This window comes from Caenorhabditis briggsae (genome assembly GCF_000004555.2).
Source record: "Caenorhabditis briggsae complete genome, chrIII, whole genome shotgun sequence".
NCBI classification, from domain to species: Eukaryota; Metazoa; Nematoda; class Chromadorea; order Rhabditida; family Rhabditidae; genus Caenorhabditis; species Caenorhabditis briggsae.
Genome location: NC_013490.2, coordinates 8,822,671 through 8,849,553, shown reverse-complemented (window position 1 = coordinate 8,849,553; position 26,883 = coordinate 8,822,671). Strand labels below are relative to the sequence as shown.

The following is a 26,883-nucleotide window of genomic DNA, read 5'->3' as shown; positions in this document are numbered from 1 at the left end:
GAAATCGCTTCCGTTCGATCAGAGAAAATTGATTTGGAGTCAAAAGTGGCAGATCATGTTTCAAGTTTTGATATCTATAGAGCAGAAGCTGAGAAGACGTTAGCTGCCGCGAAAGAACAGCTAGTTGTTTTATTTTATTTTTTTATATCGGGAGGCGGTGTAAGAGCATGTTGGCACCAATTTAAAAAAGTCATCCCTTTCTCTATTTTTGAGTTCTCCCTTACGTTTTCAACCACTTCATGCTATTGTTGACTACTATGTTGTATGTAATGTGATATTATGTATATCTATGGTGGAAATTAAGTTCTGGTAAGTGAAAAAAATTAATTAGCGTTGAATCTGAATTCTAGATGATAGTTCAAACCCACAAGTTAAGGTTTTAGTTTTTAGTAATTAGCATTTTATCTCTTTCTCTACATTCTTTGTTTTNGTCAATAAGGNNNCTTCCTCAGAATCGGTGGAGTGTCTAAATATTGGATGGAAGCTCCATTCCGATTATTTTTTGTTGTCTTGTTCTCCTCTCAACTTCGATACAGTTTGTTTTATGTTTCGAAATCTGATTCGCGCAAAAATGGGGTTTTAGTAATACTTTTTTAGGCAGTTACTTTTCGGCTGTTTTTCGGCAATACTTTTCGACTCTTGTCACATTTTTACTTATTCTTTTTAAATCGTTACTTCAATAATTACCCTACTCCATGTTAAATGAGAAAACAATTCTATACTTGCAGCTCTACTTCTCTTCGTAATGAGCGATCAGAAAACGGTAAGTATTTTTGTAATGGCAAAATGCTTTTTGACCTAGTGTGAAGACGTTGCAGAGCATCGGGCGCGTCGTTGCCGGCGTCGTGGATGTCCAGGCCACAATGGCTCTACAATTCGATTCACTTGCAAAAGGATTGGAAGCTTTGAAGGTTTATTTTTCCACTAACAGAACACCAGTTTTACAATAATTTTTTATAGCTCGAGCATCAGTCGGGGATTTCGCAGCTCCGGGAAGATTTCCGCCGTTCTGAAGATCGTTCCCAGAAACAGCTCTCTGACATCAACGCTCTTCACGGCAAAGAGCTGGAGAGACTTCATCAAATTATACAGACGCTTCTCACTCGCGAGGCAAACCCTGTTGGTGCGACTTCAATCGTTCCTGCACAACTTCAGCAACAGCAACAGATTATGCTTATGCGGCAAATGGAGTATGCTCATGCTCAAGCACAGGCCCAGGCACAAGCACAGGCACAGAATCAGGCCATGGTGAACTTGCTTAGCGCCGCAAACGGGGCCCCCAAGCAAGTTGTTCCCGCTCAACAGCCGGTCATTGCACAAACCCCACAAATCAAACCACAGGTTCCGCCAGTTCAGACTGCCCCTGTTTCGCTATTGCCAAAGGTATGCATCAGAATTTAATTTTTATTTCAAGCCCCAATCATGTGCAAATTCTCCATTCGAACAATTATTTCTAGACCGCTCCGACTGCAGAGGTCACTGTACCTGTAGTGAAGCCATCATTCCCATCACCCACTGTTACTGAAAAACCATCAACAACGCTTGTGGAGAAACCAAAGGCTGCGCCAACTACTCCAGCGACCCAAGGATTCTCTTTCGGCGGAGCCACTCCATCTACCTCTATTTTCGGAAAGAAACCAGAAACAGCAGCAGTCCCGACTCCAGTCGTCGTACCGTCTGCTGATGCCGATGATGACGATGAGAAAGAAGACGACTACGAGCCAGCTGGCGAATTCACACCAGTAATCCCATTACCTGACCTTGTTGAAGTGAAAACTGGAGAAGAAGGAGAGCAAGCTGTTTTCACGAACCGGGCGAAGCTTTACATTTTTGCTAACGAAACCAAAGAATGGAAGGAACGAGGAACGGGAGAATTGAAGATCCTTTACAACAAAGACAAAAAATCCTGGAGAGTAGTGATGAGACGAGAACAGGTGACCATTTCGGAGGAGATACTCCCATTTAATAATGTCAACGAAAAAGAAGAGTTATGCTGGGATATTCAGGTTATTCCATGTTTAACTCCTTCATTGAACGGTTTCTTCGGAAATTGTTCGTTGAATTAAGACAATATATTCCACTTAGTTTATAAACCAAACACTGATTATCCAATTGCAGGTTCTCAAAGTGTGCGCAAACTTCCCTATTGTCGGTTCGATGAGTATTCAACAAATGAAGTCAAATGAGAAGGCTTACACCTGGTTCTGCGAGGACTTCTCCGAAGATGAGCCCGCTCATGTCAAGCTGTCAGCTCGTTTCGGTAGTGTTGAGATCGCCACCGAGTTCAAGAATCTCTTCGAAAAAGCCGTTTCTGAGCACAAGTCGAATGGTACTATTGAAAAAGAGATCAAGCCAGCAGAGGTGAAGAAGGAAGTGAAAAAGGAGATCAAGGAGGAAGTAGTAATTCCTTCCAACAGTGGTTTTGGAGACAAGTTCAAATTGAAACCTGGAGAGTGGGATTGCCCCACATGCTATTGTAAATGTGCCGATGATGCTACTGAATGTTTAGCTTGTGGAACCCCCAAAGATCCTTCCAAAGAAAAAAATATTTTCAAGTAAGACTGTTTCTGTGAACTTTTCAACTGTTTTATTCTTCAGACCGTCTGTTCTCCAGCCTCCAACCGGCACTCCAAAGGTTACGTTCGGGTTCGGTGCATCTGCTCCAGCTAAGGCACCTGCAGCCCAAACCTCTCAGTTTGGAGCGTCGCTGAATGGATCCCCAAGCACAAACAGTAACATTTTTGGAGGTGGAACTCCGAAGGGAACAAGTATGTTCGGTGGAGGTGCAACTAACACTCCGACATTTTCGTTCAATAAACCTGCTGCAGCTACCAATGCCACCACACCATCCTTCAACTTCAACAAGTCAGGATCAACGGCTTCTCCAGCGCCATCAGCTACTGGAAATGCTCTTTTCGGAGGAGGACTTGGCAAGACTGATTCTACTGCAGCTGCTCCATCATTCTCGTTCAGCAAATCAACCGAATCAGTTGCAGCCAAACCTTCGTTTTCCTTCGGCAAACAAGCTACTCCCACCGCTTCTCCAGCTGTAGCCGATGAGAAAAAAATCATTGAAACGCCGAAGGGAGTTTTCGGAAGCAGCTTCACTACTGGTTTATCAACATTTGCTTCGGTCGCTGCTAACGGAACTGGAAACATCTTCGACTCCACTAATGCTCAAAAGGCACAACAGGAGCTCGCTTCCCAGAAAAAGACAAGTGTTTTCGGCAGCAAGACAAATACTCCAAACACCACTGCTGCGAACGACGATAACGAAGATGCTAATGAAGATGGAGACGGAGAATATGAACCAGAGGTTAACTTCGCGCCAGTGGTTCCACTCCCGGATTTGATTGAAGTGAAAACAGGAGAGGAAGACGAGGAGGTTATGTTCACTGCAAGATGCAAGCTCTTCAAGTTCCACTCGGACTTGCAAGAAAACAAAGAGCGAGGACTTGGAGATATCAAGGTAGGCGTCGGTTCTCTGTTCATTCTGTTGTAAAAAATAGTAGTGTCGTGGATTTCATTTTTTTTTTCTGTTTACCAAAAAATTGAAATATATTGATCCCTAAAAATATGTTTAAGCTCCTGAAAAGCAAGGATAACAAGTACAGAATTGTGATGCGCCGTGAACAAGTGCACAAACTTTGTGCTAACTTCCGCATTGATAAATCAATCAAGTTGACTCCAAAGCAAAACATGCCAAATGTCCTCACTTTTATGTGCCAGGTATACTGTAACGAGCTTTCAATTCAACACCAATTACATATTACAGGACTTTTCGGAGGACTCAACAACTGCTGATGCCGCTATCTTCACCGCAAAGTTCAAAGATGAGGCCATCGCAACGGCTTTCAAAAACGCTGTTCTAAACGCTCAATCAACGATGTAAAATCATCTCGTTTTCCCACACTCAATTGAGTTATTCACTATTTTATATTTTCCCATCCACCAACTTCATTTCATATTTTAAAGTTTTATTTCATCCAGTTCCCCCCTTTGACCTAGTACTATAAGCCTAGTTTACATTTCATGAAAACCGGATTTTCCACTTCCCCACCCCATCCATCTCTCAGCCTTCTGTTCTCATCCGAAAACGCGTCCCCCGTCTACCAAACTATATCCAATCTATGATTCATCATTTTTGTCGAGAATTTTAAAGCTAACACCACCCCCCACCATTTATTTTTATTTCAATGGCCCCTTTGGTCGTCAATCCAATAAATTGTGAATGATCCAAAAGTACGTTTGCAAGTAATAGTTTATTCAGGAATGTGAAAAAAGTAGTAAAGCATTTCAGAAACATAAATTATCGCTCTATCTGGTCGTCAAGATGGGTGACTTCTGAATAAACGAGCGTCTTTGATGGAATCGTGTTTTGAGGACATAAAATTGAGATAGTTCTTTTCTCCATATCGACCTGAAAATAGTAAATATTTAGAAAGAAAAGTTTTGTGTCAATAAAAACAAACCTCTGTAATAAGACAGAATCCCCACACCGATGATGTGAGCACATTTTTCTCAGCAATCGAACCGCGAGAGAAAGAGAAAAGATGATGCTTGATTTCCACTGATGGCTCAATAATAATAATTTTCGTCTCGTGATTCTCAACTTCCATTCCAAATGGCAGACAGGAATCAGGCAGCTGAAAGTTTCATTTCTTTAAAAAAACAACAATTTGTAATAAAACTAACCTGTTCAGCACCGATTTTGCAAAGAGTGACTGTATCGAATGGAACATCAAATGTGAATGGAAAAAGATTGTTGGCTCTGGTTCCATAGAAATACTGAAATAGCATTACTACTCACACATTTCTAAAATTTCAAGACTCACTCGATGGACATTTTCTCCTCTGGTCGCAGATCGAATTTGTGCAGTTCGTTGTTCGACTCCTCCTGATTTTGGAACATGGGTCAGCCGTACGAACTCTGGGAGCTCTTTGCTGAGATCACTGTAGAGTCTTTCGTGATCCAATACTATGACAACATCGACTTCGAAAGCCGACGCTGCTTTCACAATACATTTGTATCCTTCTCCATCGACCCATCCACAAGTGTTGATGATCATTCCTCCAAGTCTTGCTTCGTCATTTTGTTCAATCTGAAATTAAGAACATCATGAGACTGTCTACTTTTTGAAAGTCCTTTTATTAACATGCCTGACTGTTGATTGTAGATGCGAGGGCTTTGAATAGGGTTTCGTAGAGCGAAAGATTCTGAGATGGAGAACTGTGTCCGAACTGAAAAATACAGAATGATGGTTAATAAATAAATAAACGAGAAACAAAACTCACATTGTAGACAATAGGCATATTCCTTTCGAATCCATCTACAACATCAGCTGTCTTCTGAACCAGTAAAGCGGCAACAGATCCTGGTACAGAAACACTATTCTGTCCAACATCCAGATCTACAAGTATTGGAGTGCGTCCGTGTCGAACTGAATAGTTACACAGAATTCGGGACACTGTCGTCTTTCCGACATCCTGAGGTCCAACTGAAATTGTGTCAGTTCAAAAATGTCTCAGATTTTAAAGCAAAATTACCTAGCAACAACCTAGGACCTTTTGGTTTGCTGGAATTGCTAACTGCCTGCTCTTCTCGCTTCTTCCGGCTTTCTTCCATAGCTGCATGGATGTTCAGATAGATAACCATCGGAGTACTTTCAGCCACGTAGGCACTTTCTGTAGCTCCGACTAGCTCGATGGTGGCACTTTTCCATGTAAAAACAGCTACTCGTGACTCTGGAAAGCAACAAATTACCTACGAAGATAGAACTTTTGAACTCACTAGCTGGGAAATTATATTTTTTATTCAAAATAATTTCAGTTCCAAAGATTTCTGCGTATCCATGTACAAGTTCTAGGACAACTTCAGAATCCTCTCCTGCTGCAAACCTCAATTCGCAGTCTTCCTTTAGCTTGAACTCTTGTACTTGCTCTTCCCCCATTACGGAACCTGCAATCCTCTACTTTAGTTCTAAATTATTTTCCATCGAAAAGGAGTAAGACGAAGACGGGTAAATGAGCAAAAACGGAGAAAGAGAAGATTTTTGATATCGATAGAAAATGGAAAAGCGCGAGTCGTTTGTTGCTTGATGAGAACCAGGTGATTAAGAAATAGAGAGAAAAAATATAACTATTTTATATAGGAGAAAAAACAAAAACTAAATTACCTAATTTAACGTAAAAAAAGTCAACAGAAATTATTTTAATTAGGGAAAACAAAAAAAACGGATAAGGTCTACATGGAGATGAATTTCTTGATCTTATCCAAAAGCCCGACGTATTGCGAGTGTTCGTAGTGAGTGGCGTACGCAACGAGTGTTTTGCAGAAACGAGCATCGAGACCGCGTTCCTCCAAATAACGGACAAACAGAAGGTCGTGAAGGTCCTGAATGGAAATTAATCGATAGATTGAACACCCCTCCGGGGAAAAAGGACTACTTGAACAACCGAAAGGTAGTTCTCGATTTCTCTCACAAAACTTCTAGTAAGTTTTTGTGTTGAACACCAGGACGACAACTAACCGGGTCGATGTACTTTCCGCTGCTGGCGTACACCTCTGATGGAACGTCTTCGTTTCCGTTTTTGGCTGATGGAGCCACGTAGAACTCTTCCACACGGAAGTCATCTGTAATTGTTTTTTTCTAACAACTCGATTTTGACTAATGACGTACACTCTTCTGGTTGGTCGTCGACTGGTACAAGCTCCAGGTGGAAGCAAAGTCTTTGGTCTCCTTTAGTGATCTCCACGGTGAATGGTGGAAGTGCGACTGGAACTGGAGCAACAGCTTGGGATGGCTCATCGTCGAAACCTTCATCCATGTCAACGGAATGATTCACATTGAAAACAACAAGAATACTGCAATAATACTCCTATTTTCACACTGATAGTGAGAACCTGATAAAAGTTACTTACTCCTCGTTGCCATTTTTCTTCGTAAGCCGAACTTCAGCTTCCTTGGTGGTCACAGCGAACCCAGGGAAGGTTGGAGCGACGGAGCCTTGAAGATTGTCTTTGCTCAGTTGTTGTTCAGCTTCGATTTCGCGATTCAATGCTTGTTGAAGTTCTGGAGTCACTGACATCATTTTTGCAGTGGACGAAAAATGGCGAGGTGCCGCCATCCTAACAGCATTGGTGGAATGAAGAGCCACACGGGTGAGAGAACGGACCAAAGAGGCGGTGTTCATTATCCCTATAATTAAATCTTTATATGATAAAATTTCATGAAGTCTACGAAACGCATGAAAAGGTATAAAATGATGCAAGTCGAATTATATGATAGTCAGAGTCACTCTGTTTTTACTCATAATTTAGTTTCAGCGACTAGTAAAATTGTTTTACATTTTTGCTATTCCAGAAACCAACACATACACAAGATTCTGCGGAAATCGAATCAAAACGATGCTCAGAAAACCAGCAAACGGAACGAAAATATTCAAAAAGTGTATTTCGTGTCGAGATATCGTTGTTACGAAACTCTATGCGCCTTTAAATTGGCGCGCTCTCAAATGGTACTTTTTCAAACAAAAAACGATGCGAATCTGCTGCGAATCTCCAAAATTTTGTGGTTTTTTCTCAGTTTTTGTGGTTCTTCTTTCAGTTCCATTGTCGTTTGATAAAGTAAATCCTTATCGTCTTTCGTGGCGAATGTCAAAAGTAGCATTTTCCCAGATTTTTTCGCAGCTGTAAGGATGAGTCACTCAGTACCGATTGCGAAACCAAGCCGTATAGCAAAAATTTATCACTAACCTGATACACTGGATATCCTAACAAAAAATCTTAAATTTTGCTATTTTCGCTAACATGTAAAGCCAGCGGAAATATTGTTTTTGCTAAATACTTCGAATCTCCTCATAATAACATAGAAACTGGATTATCGCATTTTCTTTTGCTCATAATTTCTAATTGCTGTTTCCTGACAAAGAATGCTTTCGATATAATATCTTCTTCATCGTAATCCATCTCACATTCCGTTCTCATTTCCTTTCACCATCTCCTGAGACTGTCCATATATACACATAAGAGGTTGCGACTGCCTCCACTCTCTCTTCTCTTCGCATTGCTTCTCCGTTCCGAATATCGATTGTTTCCGCTCCTTCCCGTTTATGTTTACCGTCATGTGAATCACTTTGTATAGATTTTTCCGGATTCTTCGCTTCCTCGCAGAAAAATTCCATATTCCCCATTTATCAAACGATTCACAAAGCTCAAACGTATACTTACTATTAGTTTCTTTTTATACTTACTATTATTTTTTTCCGATCACCTGGCGTTTCAATCGAACTTTTCTAACATCTCTGAATAGTGCGTCTTCTTCCTGCAGGATATATATTCCTGAAAACGATAAGAACCGTCGAAGATTCTCGGTCATTCTCGTCAAACACTATCAGAATATGAATCAGATTCTACTTGTAGATACTCATTCGAACGAACGGCGTGCTTTCCCATGTCATTTATTCGGATCAGTATTCCATTCTATGTGTCCTCGGTATTTCCTTCCAATCGACATCAAACACGAAATCGTAATAGAAAACGCGATAGAATAAAACAAAACATTTCCATCGTTGAGTCATCTTTTGTTATCATCGAAGACAATGTCTCTCCTCCCACTTTCTTATTTTTTGTTTCATGTGCCAGCTCCTTTTCAAATTTTTATTTTTGTGTGGCTGTTTGAATCTTTTCGAAAGGCAACATATGCGATTCTGATACTCTTTCTTGCCGTGAACCTGTGTTTTCATCAGCCATATACTGAAGCCGTCATTTCAGGATACCGCAATGGCTTCCCGCAAGACTGTTAATCGCCGTCAACGGCCACAAAGAGCTACTTCGAATGTGTTCGCCATGTTCGATCAGGCTCAAATTCAGGAGTTCAAGGTAATTTTTTTTTCAGACGATGATCTAAAAAATGAACTTTTGTATATTAGGAAGCATTCAACATGATCGACCAGAATCGTGATGGTTTCATCGATCAAGAGGATCTGAAGGATATGTTCGCTTCTCTCGGAAAGGAAGTCACGGAACAATTCATCGACTCTATGATCAATGAGGCTCCAGGTGCTCAACCGATTAACTTCACCATGTTCTTGACGTTGTTCGGTGAAAAACTAACGGGTACAGACCCGGAAGAAGTCATACGGAATGCGTTCCAGTGCTTCGACGAAGACAATTCGGGAAAGCTCAATGAAGAACATCTGCGTGAATTACTGACGACGATGGGAGAGAGATATACCGAGGAGCAAGTGGATGAATTGTTCAGAGATGCTCCCATCAAGGTTTGAATCTATCAGTGGGCCTTCACATCGTATTATATTTCAGAACGGACAGTTCGATTATGTTGAGTTCACTCGCATGCTCAAGCACGGAACCAAGGATAAGGACGAGGCCTAAACGATAATTCAATTTGAAAATCACTGGTTCTAGTTTTCAACACGCTAGAATATTCATTTTCAATCCCTCTTGGTGTTTCAACGCTTCCTTCCGCTTCACTTTTATCCGCCAACCTGCTTTCCCCGCTGTAATCCTCACTTTATTTATTGACTTTTTTATTGTAAACTCTCTATGTGCATAAATAAACTCGAAAACGGTTAATTAAAAGAAAAGAAAATTTTTTGAAGCTTTGTAAAGCTTTTTTGTCACAGGTTCAGATTCACTTGGGATGGCAATCACAGGAGGGTGTTGATGAGCTCGTCGTTGGATGTACTCAGTAGGTTTAAGAGAGATAACGGAGATTTTTCGAGTTGTCGAGTTATTTCTGTAAGATAATAAAAATTTAGAGAGCAAAAAATAAATAGCGAACCACTGAATATTGTTTGAGTATCAGCCAAAGTGCTGTTTTGAGATTTGTAAATAGAGCAAAATCGAGACATGGAAGCGGCGTGAAGAGCAGAGAAAAATGGATAGAGTCCTTCGTTTTCGTTTCCATAGCTGCAAAGTTCATATTATGCTTGTTTTGAAAAATTGGAACAAAAGGTCCCACATCGACAACTACTGTAATCTGAAAATTCGTTTATTTTCTGATTTTTTCTTGTTTTCCTTGCTTTTGGATAGTTTTATGTTATTTTTCCCAAAATTAGTGGGAAAATAAAAATTGTTGATATATAGTGAAAAACTGCCTGAAAAAAAAGAGAAAACCGAATCGGAAAATAATAATATTCTAGGTTACGGTAGTTGTCGTTGTGGTACATTAGGCCTTTTTTCAATCAATGAACTCACTTATCAAATGCTCCTTTCTTGAGAAGCGTTAATAACAAACTTGTAATATTAATCGAGACAACTGCCAATGGAAAATCCTGAAACAAGAAAACAACTAAACCGATTTAAACACACAAAACTCTCACATTGGGTTCAGTCGTTGCTAAGAGAACTATTGCTTTGAGGATATTCGCTGGAACTTTCTGGGTGAAAGTTAGCATTTGGAGCAATCCGAGCACTCCACAACCTCGAAAATCTGTATGTGGAGTGGCTGATTGGAATCCTACAGTAACCCAATGAGCACCAACTCTTCCTGGGTTTGCAACAGTTGTATATTCAGAAGACGTCATCAATGCCTTGGAGACATTATTAAAATAATCAGTGAGAATGAGCCAATGAGTTCCGTTTTCATGGCTGTATGGTGTTTCAGCAAGTTTCAGAATCAACATTTTGTCCGTGTAGACTGTCGGACTAATCTGAGCTTTTACAGGTCGACACAGACAAACATCGATTATTCTATCGAAAGCTGAACGGTTGTCTGGCGCTTCTGAAGTTCTGCTTTCTATTATTTCTTTCGCGAATTCTTCTGGTGTTTCACGAGGTATTGTTCCAGGCGTTGTGGCAACGAGGAGACGATAGAGCTCTGGAAATGTGGTCTCGGATGCCACTGCAGCCGTTGGAGATCCTGGTTCATGTGTTACATCCGTTTTTAGAGCATCTGCACCTTTCAGTTCGATCTGTAAATGTTGTTTTCGGAAGTTTTTAAATTCGGATATACATGAAAGCATGTAATAGAAGGATACCGACCTTCAACTTTGAACCAATTTTCCTAAGTTCCCGTAAGAGATATCAAAAAGTTGTCAACTGATAAACTGTTTATCATAATACCAGAAGCATTTTGTCAGTTGACCCATTTTTGATATCTTCTACAGGAACCAAGATAAATCGGTTAAAAGTTAAAAGTTAGAAGGTCCTTCTATTAAAGGCTTTACGATAGTTGCTTTTTAGAAGATATAAAAATTTGGTATCTCTTGGAAATTTTTAAATGTTAAAAATTAAAAAAAAAAAACGTTTTTTTTAATTCAAAAGTTTAAATCCTCACCTCACACCATTCGTCCAAAACTCGCATACGTTCTTGTCTCCACTTTTTTTCGTCCTCCGTTTCTGTATCCAACGGTTCCGCCTCCATTCGAAATTCTGGAATAGGTACGAAAGTTTTAGAGAAATCTATAACCCAAATAGTTAGAATTTCAGCAAAAGTGAAGCGAGTCTCTAACGTGTGACCTAGAGAGTATATGATAATGAGAGAGCGCAGAGAGGAGAATAGTCTCGAAAAGACACGCAGATGGCAAAAGAGATGTGACCATCTGCACTGGAGTCTAAGTACATGTTACACCACTCAAACGTCTTTTCCACTAGATTGACCGAAACTACGCAAAAATGTGAAGTTAGTCAGAGATTCCTTGGGGAAACGGTTGAAACGATTGGCTCTTGGTTTCAGAAGATATAAAAAGATTTTAAAAGTTCATGATCTTGTTTTTTAAAGAGAAATCTGATCCACAATAGTTTTTCAAAACAAAATTAGTTGATCCGTTATATATCACATGTATCTGAGAAATAATTAAAATCCGGGACGGAGTGTTTTAAAGTCAAGCAAGAGTGTGCCAGTTGGGAGAGGTTTTTTCGTTTCCATAGTGATACTTTCGTGGAGATGCCAGGACGAAAAATGAGGAGAAGAAGAACAAGAAAAGGAGAGAGTGTCTAGATCGATAGGAGAAAGCCACGAGATGATGCTGATATGTAAATATTGAGAAACAAGTGAAAATTCTAATTCTTTGAGAACTAACTTCCGTTCTTGGGCGAAGAATCTTGGCACTCCTACGATTATGCCAACTCTTGTGGATACTAGAAACTTGATACCTCTTGAGAATAACATATGATCCTGAACCCAATTGAAACCTCATAATTCTAGATTTCCAATTATCTGTTTACTGTCACTTTGCCTCTTTTTGTCAGCCTACAATTTTCTCTTCAAACTTCTTTTCTTCCCCATTTTTTATTATTTATGGCTCTTTTTTATCCCCCCAACCACGAAACACAAAGAGAAAGAAGAATAACAGTTGGAGACGCAGACCTTGGCTGTTGTGTCTAGGAATATTGATTCGTATGTTCTCCTCCTTTTTCGAGGCTCTCCTCATTTTTTGGAAATGTTTTCGTAGATTATTGGATTACGGTCCAGTTTGTTTAAAATTAAGAATGATCGTTTTTCTAGTATTTAGTGAAAACATAGAAAGATAACTGATAATTCGTGATGAGAATCAAGTTTTCCAGCAATTTGCCCATTTTTATACGAATTTTGTAATTAGAATTTGCTTGAAATGTTTGAGACTATAACTCTTCTCCAACTGTTCTCCTCGCCGTTGTCATTATTTTTCCAAATTCTTTTTTTTCAGAAGATGGCTCAGGATGAAACTGAGTTTCCCCTCCACGACCTTGACTATATCTCACTGAATGAAGTTTACAAGAATCTGACTCTGGTTGACATGTAAGTTCTATACAAATTTAGCTATCCATCACATTTCTTCTTCCAGATTCGAGTTGTCTTTCACAAACAGTCTTGTGAGAGGAACATTGAATAAAGCCAGTGTTCCAATTCAGTCAATCAGTATTCGATTTGAATCTGGAACACCTTTGATCCATCTAAAATCTGGACAACATGAATTCATTTGGTCTTTTGGATATCCAGAAAAAGCAGAATACATTGGAGAAGGACACTATGCAATCAGAGCATTCAAGTTTCAATGGTAAGAATAATGAAAACCCAATTAGGAATTATGAACCGATTTCAGCAAAAGAACAGCATCTGGATACCATACGGAGCATTATGATGTGGAGCACGCAATGCTTGCAGTCATCAGATATCTTGTGGCAATATTCAATTGCTCTGAATCAATTATCAGTGAACTGTTCATCGATGTTGGAGTTATTGAAGACAGCCGTTCAGTTTGTGAGCACTTTATGAAGTTCAAGACTGTTGAGAGATTGGCATTTCATCAAAGTGTGGATAATGACAGAAACAAGTTGAACTTGGCACAAAACTTTAATTGGATTCTTGAAAATTTGAAAATTCACGAACTGTATTGTGGAGTGGATCTATTTGAGCAGAAGATGGTTCGCACGCCAGAGGGAGAGTTTGAAATTCGACGATTGCCACTTCGTCTAGATAAGGTGAGCGACTGTTATTGTTGTCCGAAAAATTGGAGTTGAGACGCAGACAGTTAATCGAAATATTTCTCTGCGTCTCCACCGACTATGCGCTATTTAAGCTTGTCGCTTCGAGGTGCCTACCGTATTCGGACTGCGAAAAATACTCTCTCGCTCCAATTTTTTTGCACAACAATAATATGAGAGGGTTTTTGGGAATTTTCAAACACCGTGAAACCTGTATTAGAAGGGCTCTCCGAGAGTGGCTTATGAAAAAACCGAACAATATAAGCCCATGTCTAATGGAAAGACCCCTGTAAAAGAAAGACCGTCCAGATGTACCTTGGAACAATAGAAAGACCAGCCCTTCTAATATAGGTTCTATGGCATCATGATGAGAAAAAGGGTTACATACAACTCTAGCTTTGAATTATTTTAGGCTCTCAGGCTGAATCATTTCTGCCTGAAACACGCTACATGGTTCACTTCCAAAGATCTCATGGAGTTGTACGCTGACACCGCTATAATCGGAGGCAATGAGCTGACTGCTGAGGATCTCAACACGTTCTTGAAGAACTGGTTGAACTCCACTTCGAATAAATTGTGTTGGCTGGAAATACAGTTCGACGCGGAAGATGAAGAACGAAAAGCCAAGATTACTGAAGGATTAGAGTTGACGCTTTCATCCTACAAGTTGATCAATGAAAAATGGTTAGTTTAATTTAATTAATATTTAAAAAATACATTTTAAAACTTCTATTTTCAGCTCGTGCCCATATCGTCGCTTCGAATCCTCAAAACGGGTTCCATTCGAATTTCCAGCTGATACCAAACAGATAACCAGAGCAGACGGAGAAATTGGAACAATAGCCATGACGAGTGACACATTCTTCTTCCATGTAAAGAATACTGGACCAATTACTCCTCCGAAAGTGCCAGATGGTGTGAGACCTCCAGACAGCGTCAGAATAGTTCAGGAGAGAATGCATTTGGTTAATGCAGAACGACTTCATCACGAACTCATGTATCGTCAATTCGAGATGGATAACTTGCAAAGAATCCTTAACAAGGAACAAACGAAGAGTCAAACTGAGGAAGATGATCGTCTTAGGAAACGTCACAAAGACCTTGTGCGACATTTGGATAAGGAGTTAGGGAAGCTGGAAAAGAACGAAGTCGGTCGAAGAGAAAGGGTGGAGCGGGAAGGCCAGGTTGTTGAAGCCGCTATGAACGTCGCAGGAGTTATTGCTATGAATAACATACATTAGTTTATTTTATCTATCGGTCTCTTTATATAATTTTCTGTTTGCATTGGATTTAATGAACTTTAAAAAAATCCACATTCATCCATCTTACAGATTTAATAGGAAAAAGTCTTTTAACTGTAATTTGGTGGTTGAAAATCAATCACTGTCTGAATATTGAAAATTGGATTTCGAATCGATACGGTCTCGTATTTACTTCTTTTCCTTAACATTGTTCGCTTTGAATCTAATTTATTTTTTGGATCTGCGCGCATTTATAATTTAAAGGAACATCATCGCATTGGAAATGGTTTCGAAGCGGCATGGAAAGGTACGGTAATTTTTTCTATCACCGAGTCTCGCGTTTTCGTCGGCGAGCTCATTTCAGAATTTTATTAACTTTTTCTAGTGCTGATTTGGTCAAATTAAGAACTTTAAAAAACTGCTCGGCTTGTTGGATGGAAATTCTTGTTTTGTCGACTACCAGCAATGGTATTCTCACATTGTATCGCTTTTTGATCAATTTTTCTATCTTGCTGTCGTATTTTTTCTTTCATATTTAGCATTTCAGGTTTCAGAAATGATGAACGAAAACCCGTTTCCTCTACACAAGTTCAATGTTGTTGAACTCAGAGCGATTTTTAAGCATTTGTCATTGGACGATATGTAAGATTCAATAAAAGTGCTGCATTGCTAAATGCACATTTTTTTAGCGTTCAACTGTCATTCACTTCGGACGACATCAGAAATGCATTGGGCGAAGTGAGCTTGCCAATTTCGGCTGTGGAGATTTTCTACAGTCCGAGGAAATCGTCTATAAAGCTGAAATCCGAGAAAGGTGACATTCTCTGGACGGATCGTTATCCAAATACCCCCATGACGTTTGTGGGAGAGATAAAAATCGGTCGCATTTCTTTGAAATGGTCAGTTAATTTTAGTATATTCTAGTGGCATTATACTAATTCTATTAAATTTAAGCATGAAAAGCGGCGATGGATTCCACACTCGTCTCACCGACATTGGACAAGGCGTATTCACCGCTCTCACATATTTCACAGATATTTTCAATTTTAAGAACGCGGCTATTAGTGAGCTCGCTCTTGACCTAAGTATTGTTCCGGATAGCAGAATTGTCTGTTCTCAATTCACTGCATTCACAAGTATCGAACGTCTTGCCGTTCATGAAAGTATCAGAGATGAAGATGCTGAAAAGGCGTTTGCGCTCAATTTCGGTTGGATTATGAAAAACTTGAAACCCAAGGAGATATACATCGGCGTTGAAATTATGGAACCCGTGCTAACAAAGAGAAGAGGTCGCTTTGACATACATGAAATGCCGAGAAGATTCGAACAGGTATGCGATGGTACAATAACGCCATCTACTTCTTTTTTCCAGATTTTCGACCTCGATCACATATGTGTGAAATACTCCGAGTGGATAACAGAAAAGGATTTCTTCAACCTCAATGTTAAAACAGCAATTTTGATGAACAGCTCTTTGTCTGAAACATCAATTAATAAATTTATCAAAAAATGGCTGGAGTCAGACCTTGATAGACTGAATTGGATGGAAGTTAAACTGCCCGACAGAAGTTTTCAACAAGAGGAGATTCTAGAAGGTTTGGATGTTGAAGATGACACATATCGTCTAGAAAATACTAGATGGTAAGGAAAAATAAGTTCAAGAACAGCTATAAAGATAAAAAATTCCAGCTCTTGCCCGTTCCGAAGATTCGAGACCGTTGAAAGTGTTCCATTCGAGTTCCCGACAGCCTCAAAAAAGGTTACACGTGATTCTGATTCAACTATCGCCACAATTTCGATCATCCGCGATACGTTCTTCTTTCATGTCAGAAACGATGGCCCAGTAACTCCACCAGTCCCACCTCCACCGCCTGAGCAACCTGAGCAACTTGCGCAATTTGAACAGGGGGTAGTAGAAAGAATAATGAGAAGAGATCCAGACGAAGATGGAAGAGAGCCAGACGAAGATGAATTCCAAGTAGACGAGGACGGAGATGAAGTAGATATTTTCAACTTTCTACAAATTCAGGAAAACGAAAGGAATGATCCGATGGCATTTTTCCATAGACATCAGGCTATTAGAAGACTCCAAAGAAGACGAAATCAACAAAATTAGTGAAGGAGAAATGTGTGAAACTTATTTGTTCAAAGTTTACTAACTCGCCAAGCTATTGTAATTCACGAAGGACATAATTTTATTCTTACAATTTCCATTTCTTATCACCTCCTTCCTATCATCTTGTTTGTTTATCTCTTGTATCGCTTTTTTAATGTGTAATTATTTATTTTGGAAAAATAAATCAATTTAAAGTTTCAATAATGAAGTCTATCAGTCATTTGTTTAGCTTTACCTGGCCTCAAAGAACAAGGTTTGGGAGAATTGACGGAAATTTTTTTAAAATTAGATATTAATTGACTGAAACGCACGAAAATCGAAATAATAAATACGGAAAATAAGAATATTTTTAGGTTACGGTAGTTATCGTTGTAGAACCTTCGGCGACGGCCACCAGCGTTTCTCTTCCTTCGTACCATGCTACCGTGTTTCAAAATCGTTCATTTCTACACCTTCATTTCATATTCTACTAAAGTATTTGTGAGACTTCTGTCAAGAGAAACAATTGGTTTTTCAAAAGAAAAAGAGGCTCTTAATAAATAATTTGTGATATTTTGAACTTCCAAAAAAAAGCCCATCCATTTGCTATTTGTCCCCCCTCGAAAATCGGCCTCGAAAATCGGAGGGCGACGCTTTTAGAAATGCCAAATTGATCGACCCCATGGGACCGTCTGTTCTTCATCCTTCAGGCTCTTTTACGAATTGGAAAATGCTTTTTTTGCCCTTCTTAATCTTCTTTATTTGTGATTTCTTCTAGAGAAAAAAGGAAATCGAGAGCTGCTTTTTCGTGTGTCCCTGACTTTGGGAACCACCGTTTCCGGTCGCCCAGTCTCGGAATTTTTCTTTTGTTCAAAAGAATGCGCCGCCTTTTTTTTGTTGTGACTCCTTTCTCAGAATTTTCCGTCCCATTTAACATTGGTGCTCATCAAAAACGCTAAGATTTATTGGACATAGTTTTCTTCTGTTTTTCTTTGGTTTTTTCAGACCGGAGCTGAATTTTTAAAGATATTTTTCACAGAATGATTACATTGAAACGGCGTGAAGTTGAAAGTGATAAACCTTCCACTTCGGAAATTGGAATATTTGTATCAAAAGACATAGTTTATCCATTTGGAAATAAAAGTGAGGTACTCATTTGAAATTTTGTTTGAAAATTGAATTTATAGTAACAGTTATTAAAGTTTTTATAAAACTCAAAACATTCGAAGTTGCCGTTGTAGAAGCCCGCCCCAACGTCCACTTTGAGCTCAAATCTTGATAGCTGAGTAATATATTAAAAAATTGTCAACTGATAAAATATTTGATATAATCAATATTTTTCTGTGGAAAAATGTTTGATATCTTCCACAGGAATCGAGATAATTAAGCTCAAAGTCAACAATTTGGGTGGGCTAGAGGAAATACGATAAACAAAATTCATAAAAAACCATTTTTCAGATAATCAAAGTTTGGTGGAATATCAACAAATCAGAAAACTGTCTTGATTGGATAGGTTTATTCGATGCCAGTAAGTTTTTTTTTCAAATTTTGAAGTTTTGTAAACTTTGAAAAGCGCAGATGATTCATCATTCTACCTGGATCAAAAATCCCTTCGTCAGCATATCTCCCCTGTGGTTTTCACATTAACTTCTAAAAATCTGTTGAACGCTTCTGAAGTCTATTTTGGTTTGATCGATGGAATGACTGGAAGAATGTTGTCAAAATCAAAGAATATCGAAATTTGCAAATCTGCAACGCTAATTTTTCATGGTATAACCAATCCAAGGAATTTTTTCTTAGAAACTGAAATTTCAGAAGTGAAAAAACCAGATAATATTCATGTTTATTTGAATACGAATCAAGGAAGAGTCGAAATTCCGAAAGTTAGAAAATTGGGATCTTCGAAGAAAAATGTGACATTCAATTCGTATCAAATGGGATTTGATTTTGATTTTGAATTTGAAGATCTTCATATTTCATTGGTGAAGCATCCGGAGATGGACAATTTTGACCACTTTATTTCAGCAAATCAGTAAGTTGGTTTTTTCAGAAAACATTTTCTGGAATGAAATCTAATTTGGTTACCTGAAGTTTTTCTAAAAGTGGAGAAACCGGTTTTTTCTTGTGCTACCAGTGGTGTTTCGCTCCTTGTCGGGTACTCAACTTTCTGGCTTCCGCTTTTTTGAGTAATTTCTCTTTAAATTTCTCAAATACTCCAAATCTCAAAGTATAGTAACTTAGAAAAAACTTAATTTTCAAATTTCCGCATTCCTTGATAACAGGAGACAGGAATTCACAATTTTCTGAATTTCTAACAATAAGGCTTCTGATTTGCTAAATTTTGGTTTTCCTTAATTTTTTTTTAAATTTCAAACTAACAGTTAGAGATCTCAGGATTTCCCAAATTATCAAGCTGACTGAATTTCTCACATTCTGTAAAATCCGGAATATTTGTATTTCCGAGTTTCTAAATCTTGATTTTTCGATAACCCATTTCGATATGTTTTAATTTTGGAAATTTGTGCTCAATTTTTTATAGGCAATCCATGAATAGGCCAAAAAAAGTTCTGCAGAATTTCATGAATATTAAGCATAATTTTAATATTTTTTTATTCTCAAGGACGAAATATTTCGAAAAGGTAATCTCCTTAATTTTTTGAGTCCTTTTAAAATATATTTTATAAAAACCTCAGAGTCTCGAAATCTCTTCAATTATCGAATTCAGTGAGACCCAAAAAAGAAAAACACGTGCAAGCTAGAAGCTCTTTGTGCTCATATTTGATTAGATGAAAAAGAGCAGCAATGGCATGCCTCCAGAAATCTACAACACAACATTATTGAAAATCCTTTGAAACAAAAAGAAGCCAACCCCACACACATTTTTGTCTAATTCTGTTTTCGAATATTTTTTCGAGAGATAAGAGTGTCACATTACATTCGAATTGTCCCCTTCCCTTCACTCTTTTTTCTTCCTCTCAACTCCATCCGTTTGCCCATATAAACTCCCCGTTACAAATCTGTGAAATGTCAAGATTCGGTGCTACAGATATTGTCCCTTGAGACCAGTTGGACCCGAAGAGCTGTTTTTCCACTTTGTGCCCCATGTTCAGAGAGGCCTCATTCTGCCCACTTTTTCGGATTCTCAAAATGTTTAATCTGTAATTGCAGACTCCAGAATAACTTCTTCCAATCGAAAAGTTTCTCCCACAATTACACTGTTGACATTGTTTTCAGTATTGAACCCAAAACAAGTGAGTTATTTTTTCTTTTCCTTTGGAATGGATAACTAGAAAACTATGGGGGTTGAAAAAACTGCATCGTAATTGAAGAAGTTTTGGACTTCTTGGAAGACAAGTGCAAATTTAACGATTCTAAAAGTTCAAACATTTTCTTTTAGTGTTATCCTCCGTCATTAGACAAAGAGTTTGGAACTTGCTCCAATTCTCAATTTTTTTAAAGAGTATCATTCTGAAATCGAATGATTACGACTGAGATTTAAAATGACAGAGTCTTTTTTCTGTGAAAAATAATTCCTTTCTTTGTAAAGATGATAGCGTATAAATAATATTGGATTCTGTTGTTGGAAATGTACTGTAAAACCTGTAATAGTATTGCCCCCTCAATTTAAAATTTGCACCAATTTTCCTCGGTTCCTGCGAAAGATATAAAAAAGTTTTCAACAGATAAACTGTTTATCATAATGTCATAATGTTTTCCCAGTTGACAAATTTTCAATATCATGCATAAAAATCGAGATAATTGAGCTCAAGTGTAATGGCCTTCCATTACAGGTTCTAAGGTATTCCGGTAACACTTCAAGACAACTTTTGACCTTACTGGATCGTTCTGTTTTGGTAGAAAGGATCATTAGGATCATTCTCTGTAATTTTTTTAAAATATACACCAGTTTAATCCCGACTTCCAGGTCGAAAAGTTCCAAACATCATGGAGATCGCTTCTTCAAGTCAAACACCTTCGGAATCCCAATGGAAAACGTATGTGGATGCGAAGAAACGAAAATTCTATGTCAATCATGTGACAAAAGAAACACGATGGACAAAGCCGGACATTTTGAATAACAACAGCATTGAACCAATGACTCCAATCCATCAAAAGTTTGCGGACAGATCGGATTCTGCTAGAAATAGGTATTTGAAATATTTATTTCTAGAAGTAAGCGATTGCCAATTTCAGCTTCATAACTCCTCGAAGAACAATTGCTATAAGATCAGATGGATGTCCGAAAAATGATTTGATTCATTTTTTTAAACGAGATGAATTCAAAACTGCTCTTTACGAAAATCATGAAGCCATGAAAATCTATAACGAGTGTTCTGTAGTCCGACATGCTATTCATAGGATTCAAAAAGATTCTGATCCACCGGCAAAGTAAGTTTGCCTCATCAGTTTTAGAAAAATCAAAATCTATTTGAGATTCGAAAACCAACCACTTTTTGTCCGATTCGCCAACTCATTTGCTGATGTGACCCAACCGTTGCCATCTGGATGGGAATGTATCAGTATGAATAATCGAACAGTTTTTCTCAATCATTCCAACAAGGAGACTAGCTTTTTTGATCCAAGAATCCGAAGATTTGAAACAAAAACAACAAAAAGAGGTCGAAGTGTTCCAAGTAGAAGTTCGAATCAGATCAAAAATAAAATCGATCATGCTTTAATTAGCAAGTGTGAGGATTTGAGAAAGATTGCTCAGGATAACTTTCCACAAATAGCAGGTTAGAAACCCTAGTAAAGTATTTTGATTTTTTTCCAAAATTTCAGAGAGGATCAGTAAGAAACTAATGCTAATTGAGAGGTTTGGTGGACTAGCAGTAGCAAGTCTGGCAAACGATCTGGATATTACTTTGGCATTGAGTATGCTAGATTCAAGTACGGAAAAGTCAAAGAAAACAGAAGAAGGAGATAGCATAAAACTATTTTATGAAGAGATGAAAAAAGAAAAATTAGGAAAAGGACCAAGTAGATTATGTTGGAAAGTTTCAAGAGATAGGTTGCTGGATGATGCATTCCGAGTGATTCTCAGTGTGGATCCATTCGTTTTGAAGAAATCGAGACTACATATTCGCTTTGAAGGAGAGTTGGCGTGAGTTAGCATTCTCTGGTTTCCCCATCTCTTCAATTTCTTCAAAGGGGGACTTTTAAAGGTGGGGGGACAGGAGATTTTTCGTAGTTTTTTTGTAGCTAGAGTATGCATTCTACCGTCACGGTGTACAACGCTTAATGTCACTCTGCGTACAGCTGTCGTCCTCGCCTTTATGTATGCAATCGGGCGTCCGCTTTCTCTTTTCCCGCGTGGCTCAGTCGGTAGCGGCGCCGCACCCTCAATCATCGCCTTCACAAGTTCAACTCCTCGAGGGGCATCTTTGAACGGAATTTCGAGAACATTGTTTTTTTCATGTCCCCCCACCTTTAATGCAAAAAAAAACTACAAAAATTTTGATCGCAGTCTCCCTTTAAATATTAAAGTTCTATGGTTCCCTCATTTTTACAAGTTGATCTCTAAATCCTAGATCAACACCACGATCATGAAAACCCACCTTGTGATTCTGTATCACTTTTTATTTCAAGATTTATTACAGACTCGACTATGGAGGTCTCTCACGAGAATTCTTTATTCTCTTGTCTCGAGAACTATTTCATCCAAACAACGGCTATTTTGAATACGAAGGCAACGATTATCATCTTCAATTGAGGCCACGTGGATGTGAATCTGAAAAAGAGAGAAAGTGGTTGACTTTGTGCGGAAAAGTGCTTGCTCTAGCAATAATTCACCGATGTTATATTGATGTATTCTTTTCAAATATCTTCTACAAGTGCCTACAGAGAAAGTAAGGCCAGTGAACATTTGTTCGAATCTCATCTAGCGGTCAAACCAGTATTGAAAATCATCGATAAACAAAATTGTCTAGTTCTGATAAGATAATGTATCTCTTCCTTTTAGGCCAATCGACTTGTCCGACTTTCAAGAATCAGATGCCGACTTCTACAAAAGTATGAATTGGCTTTTGGAAAACGACGTCGATGCCCTTGAAATGTCCTTTGTTTACAGTAGTATGGTCAATGGAAAAGCGAGTGACTTCAAACAAAATGACTTATTGTAGTCTTTTTTCAGCTAACCGAACAAGAACTTTTGAATGGTGGAGACAAGAAAATCGTGACGAATTCTAATAAAACAGAATTCGTAGAGTTGATGTGTCAGAAAAAGTCGACAAGGGGAATCGAGAAACCATTGGAGATTATTTTAGAATCGTTCAGTCAGGTTTATTGAAATGAGAAAGAAGAAAGTGAAGAAAATTGTTCCAGATTCTGAAAGCTGATATTTTAAATGGAATGTGCTCATCAGAACTGAAAAGGATATTGAGTGGATCATTAGAACTCGATTTGAACGATTGGAGGATAAATACAATTTACAAGGTATTCTTAATTTTTTATTCTGGTCATAATTGTCGACGGGCCAATTCCGGGCCGGCCTTGGCCGGCTGATATCACTCTTCAAAACTGAAATTGCACCATTAAGAATCGAAAATCATATAAAAAAGAAAATAAAGCATATAAATCAGTAACCGGGTGCGGACCAATATTTAATAGCCGGGCCGGACGAAAATTGTCGAGCTGGCTGAAAAAGCCAGCCCGGACCATAATTCTGTATTCGCAATCGGCCGATTATTATGTTGTAGAGTTATCAACCGGCCCGTGCCGGCCCGGAATCGGCCCGGAATCGACCAGTCGACAGGTATGATTCTGGTCAGTAGAACACAGCTATTCTACAAATTCTTTGTTCCTTCTTCGTGACCATTACAGGTCACCATGAGAATTCTTTTTCTTCTTTTTTTCTAATCTTTCTGATCGTCGTTTGACGTCGTCACCATCGAAAAACTGTTATCATTGCAGGGTGGATACTCGGACTGTCACATTGTGATCGAATGGTTTTGGGAAGTGATAGAGACCATGACAAATCAGGAGAGATTCGATTTGCTGTTGGTGAGAGGAAGAATCTTCAAAGACTTTCGTTTATCTCCATCTTTTTTTCTCTTTCTAGTTTGTCACCGGCAGTTCTTCAGTCCCTTTTGAAGGCTTCTCGGCGCTACGTGGAAACGATGAGATCAGCAAGTTTTGTATCGAGAAGTGGGGAGATGCCACTTCTCTACCTAGGTTCTCTATTTTTGGAATTCTGGAAGTCTATTCAATTTTCAGAGCTCATACTTGTTTCAACAGACTTCAACTCCCTTCGTACAACACTAAACACAATTTGAAATCAAAATTACAACAAGCGATATCAAATGGAATGAGCTATTCAATAGAATAGAAGCAAACAACAACACAACCAGAAACAATGGCTTTTAAGAATTCAACGATCGAATTTTAACGTCTTCAAAACTGTCACTTGACTTTCGCTGAGATTCTTTTGTGTGAAGTTGTGTCATTTGGAATCAACTGTATTCTTGCTTTTTCATTCTCACCTCTCCGCGCTTTTTCTTGCAAAACGATGCTGTTGTGTTAACCCCCAGTGTCCTCTCCATGCGACTGGTTTTTTCTCTGTATTGGTCTCTATATGAAGCTTATTTTTTTGTATGTTTGTATTCATATTTTTCTATTCCGATGCAGAATTCAGAAGCCAGAAGTATTCCTCTTGTTTCAAGGATGAGTCATTTGATAAGAAGTGAAAGAACCTTGCAAAGATCATCGATGATAATATATCATATCTTTTGAAAATCGCGCATTGAAATACAGATAAAACCTGCGCGGCAAAGAGACTCGGAGACAATCAGAAACGATCTCTAAAAGTTGGATGAGTGATAAGACGATTTAGAAGATATGATCTTTCTTTTTCCCCCATGAGGAAGAATAGTTTAGTATTTAGGAGGTCTTAAAAAATGAATTTCCCTTGAGGAAGTTACAACTGAACTTGTTTCTAGTTTTTATAATTTTAGGTTATCACTTGCGGTGTATTCTAATATTTAGAAAATTATAAAAATATTTGAAAAAGAAACTTTTATTTGAAGAAATAATTGGAAAAAAAAGTTGAGATATTTTAACTAGCTGTTAAACTCGAATTTTCGAATTTTTAGTTTCAGAATTTCAGAGTTTTCCAATTTTCAGAACTTCAGATTTTTTTTAATTTTTAGAATTTCCAAGTTTTTTGATTTTTAGATTTTTGAAATTTTTAAGATTTTAGATATTAAAATTTCCAAGTTTCAGATTTTTATATTTTTAATATTTTTAGAATTTTCGTAGTTTCAAATTTTTACCATTTTTAGGGTTTTCAAATTTTCAAATTTTTCGAATTATAGAATTTTGAGAATAACCGTCATTTTTTTCGACACCAAACAACTAATTAATGGGTTACGGTATCTCAGAAGTAATACTGTTTTTTTGGAACTTCGAAATTTGCGAAAATAATTTCAGATTTAAAAAAAAACAGTTGTTCATAAATTTTTTTTAGATATCCTGGACCAAGAATGAAGAACACAAACTGGATACTGTATTACAGTCCCAGAGCACAAAAAACAGAGTTGTGTGAAGTGTCGTACTGTCATAAAACCTCTGCTCAACCTCTAATTTCCAGTGTTCCTCCCGATAACTAGTTCCCCTGTGTTCCGAGATAAATAATTCCATATGTTTTTGTGTGAACTCACTAATCAGAGCACACAATCCTCCCTACCCGAGTGGATCCGATTATCATGCCAGTTTGACACTCGGCGAGCTGTTTGACAAGCATATGTTTTGTTGATTATTGCTCACCTGGTAGTAGGACTCTTTTTCCTTTCTCTCTCTAATTCGCCACCACAATTATTAACCGGTTTTTTTCAACGTTTTTCACGCACTTTTGCTCATTTCCAACTGCGATCTCTCGTGCTCCTGCGCATATGTCAAAAAAGAGTGTTTGTGCTCCGAAAGAGAAAATGAGAGTTCCCTCCGTTTCTTTTTTGTATCTTCTCTCTGTGATTTTTCCCGCCTTCTGCCCTGTCACCTTTGTGCCCTCCGAAGCATCATCGCACTCATTAATCCACCTTCTTCCTTCTTCCTCTTTTCAAAATTATCTACAAGAATCCTTCTCTTCATCTCCATATCGTCGTCGCGTGTCGTCTCCTTTGACGTCGCCGGGTATGTAACCCGTTCTCTCTCTCTTTCACACTATCTGTCTCTCTGTATTCGCCTACTAATCATTGCCTCTTTCTCTCTTTTCTGATAGATCTTCTTTTATAGTCTGTCTTTTATCTAATACATCCATTTCAGTAGATAGAATAGATAATCATAATGTTGAACTTTAAGGAAGGCTGTACTATCATATATTTGAAAATTAATATATGTTCGTTAGTATTCGAAATTTTACGATGGTAGATAAGGAGGCTCCGTTAGATTCGCAATATTCTAAAACTTCCGTTTTAGCTTGTTCTTATTTACAACAGTTCTTCTTTTCTAGCGTTTATAGCTTTTCATTTTAAACCGTTTGCGTAATGTTATAATTTTCGAAGTTACAAACTTTTTTTTAGTTTTAGAACTTCCGGAGCACAAAGAGTACGGTAAACTGAAAATCCAGGTATCCTAAAACCAAAAAAACCATCCACCAAATTATGCTTCATTACTGATTTGTGTTGTCTGAAATTCAAAAAGAAACATTGTGAATTGTCTAGGACCTAAATTGAATGCGCTTAGACGCGAATATTTTCAATCTCGTAGTTACCGTGAAACCTGTAAATAAAGGGCCCCCGCACTGTCAAGTTGAAGTAAATTTATCTCGGTTTCTGTTGAAGATATAAAAATTTGTCAACTGATAAACTGTTTATCATAACCCCAAAAAATGTTTTGTGAGTAGATACATTTTTGATATTTTGCATAGGAATCGAGACTATGAAAAAGTGTTTTCAAAACGTTACAGTAATCAGACAGCCCCCATAATCTGAAAATCAAAAAAATCAGGAATGTTCCGGACGCAGATTCATTTCGTTCCAGAACATAAAATTTCGTATTTATTCCCTGCAAAATTACAGTCCACACAGACTCTCAGTCTCTGCCACTCACAACAGTCAACATTGTTTTTTTTCATTTCGTATTCTTTCTTTGCCTACCACCACCCAAATCAACTCGTTATCATC

General features: G+C 38.1%; 8 protein-coding genes across 8 annotated transcripts; 5 read left to right on the top strand and 3 right to left on the bottom strand.

Annotated features, from left to right (window-relative positions):
- Window positions 1-745: 745 nt before the first annotated feature.
- Window positions 746-3,892, top strand: Cbr-npp-9 (the record flags this gene model as incomplete). The annotated part of the gene is made up of 8 exons (XM_045244171.1): window positions 746-763; window positions 819-911; window positions 961-1,383; window positions 1,458-1,934; window positions 2,119-2,555; window positions 2,599-3,469; window positions 3,586-3,729; window positions 3,776-3,892. 8 exons carry the CDS (start codon window positions 746-748, stop codon window positions 3,890-3,892), a joined length of 2,580 nt encoding a protein of 859 aa, XP_045094133.1.
- A 417-nt stretch (window positions 3,893-4,309) lies between these two features.
- On the bottom strand, window positions 4,310-5,951 carry CBG09862 (the record flags this gene model as incomplete). Its single annotated transcript, XM_045244170.1, has 8 exons — window positions 4,310-4,420; window positions 4,473-4,646; window positions 4,696-4,788; window positions 4,836-5,102; window positions 5,161-5,241; window positions 5,296-5,498; window positions 5,548-5,745; window positions 5,792-5,951. 8 exons carry the CDS (start codon window positions 5,949-5,951, stop codon window positions 4,310-4,312), a joined length of 1,287 nt encoding a protein of 428 aa, XP_045094132.1.
- A 293-nt stretch (window positions 5,952-6,244) lies between these two features.
- CBG09861 lies at window positions 6,245-7,194 on the bottom strand (the record flags this gene model as incomplete). The annotated part of the gene is made up of 4 exons (XM_002641516.1): window positions 6,245-6,394; window positions 6,531-6,634; window positions 6,681-6,865; window positions 6,923-7,194. The coding sequence occupies 4 exons, from the start codon at window positions 7,192-7,194 to the stop codon at window positions 6,245-6,247; spliced, it is 711 nt and encodes a 236-aa protein (XP_002641562.1).
- A 1,588-nt stretch (window positions 7,195-8,782) lies between these two features.
- Cbr-mlc-4 lies at window positions 8,783-9,394 on the top strand (the record flags this gene model as incomplete). The annotated part of the gene is made up of 3 exons (XM_002641515.1): window positions 8,783-8,881; window positions 8,932-9,279; window positions 9,323-9,394. 3 exons carry the CDS (start codon window positions 8,783-8,785, stop codon window positions 9,392-9,394), a joined length of 519 nt encoding a protein of 172 aa, XP_002641561.1.
- Window positions 9,395-9,669: 275 nt separating this feature from the next.
- Window positions 9,670-11,387, bottom strand: CBG09859 (the record flags this gene model as incomplete). Its single annotated transcript, XM_002641514.1, has 5 exons — window positions 9,670-9,758; window positions 9,804-9,931; window positions 10,220-10,296; window positions 10,345-10,935; window positions 11,301-11,387. 5 exons carry the CDS (start codon window positions 11,385-11,387, stop codon window positions 9,670-9,672), a joined length of 972 nt encoding a protein of 323 aa, XP_002641560.1.
- Window positions 11,388-12,654: 1,267 nt separating this feature from the next.
- Window positions 12,655-14,670, top strand: CBG09858 (the record flags this gene model as incomplete). Its single annotated transcript, XM_002641513.1, has 5 exons — window positions 12,655-12,743; window positions 12,790-13,002; window positions 13,048-13,426; window positions 13,842-14,113; window positions 14,169-14,670. 5 exons carry the CDS (start codon window positions 12,655-12,657, stop codon window positions 14,668-14,670), a joined length of 1,455 nt encoding a protein of 484 aa, XP_002641559.1.
- Window positions 14,671-15,104: 434 nt separating this feature from the next.
- On the top strand, window positions 15,105-16,786 carry CBG25884 (the record flags this gene model as incomplete). The annotated part of the gene is given in 5 exon segments (XM_045244168.1): window positions 15,105-15,116; window positions 15,134-15,312; window positions 15,360-15,569; window positions 15,625-16,311; window positions 16,360-16,786. 5 exon segments carry the CDS (start codon window positions 15,105-15,107, stop codon window positions 16,784-16,786), a joined length of 1,515 nt encoding a protein of 504 aa, XP_045098958.1.
- Window positions 16,787-17,805: 1,019 nt separating this feature from the next.
- Cbr-hecw-1 lies at window positions 17,806-24,092 on the top strand (the record flags this gene model as incomplete). Its single annotated transcript, XM_045244167.1, has 14 exons — window positions 17,806-17,913; window positions 18,224-18,293; window positions 18,344-18,797; window positions 19,934-20,016; window positions 20,691-20,913; window positions 20,960-21,154; window positions 21,200-21,501; window positions 21,548-21,869; window positions 22,366-22,614; window positions 22,728-22,858; window positions 22,888-23,045; window positions 23,090-23,200; window positions 23,678-23,767; window positions 23,826-24,092. 14 exons carry the CDS (start codon window positions 17,806-17,808, stop codon window positions 24,090-24,092), a joined length of 2,763 nt encoding a protein of 920 aa, XP_045094131.1.
- Between the last annotated feature and the right edge of the window lie 2,791 nt (window positions 24,093-26,883).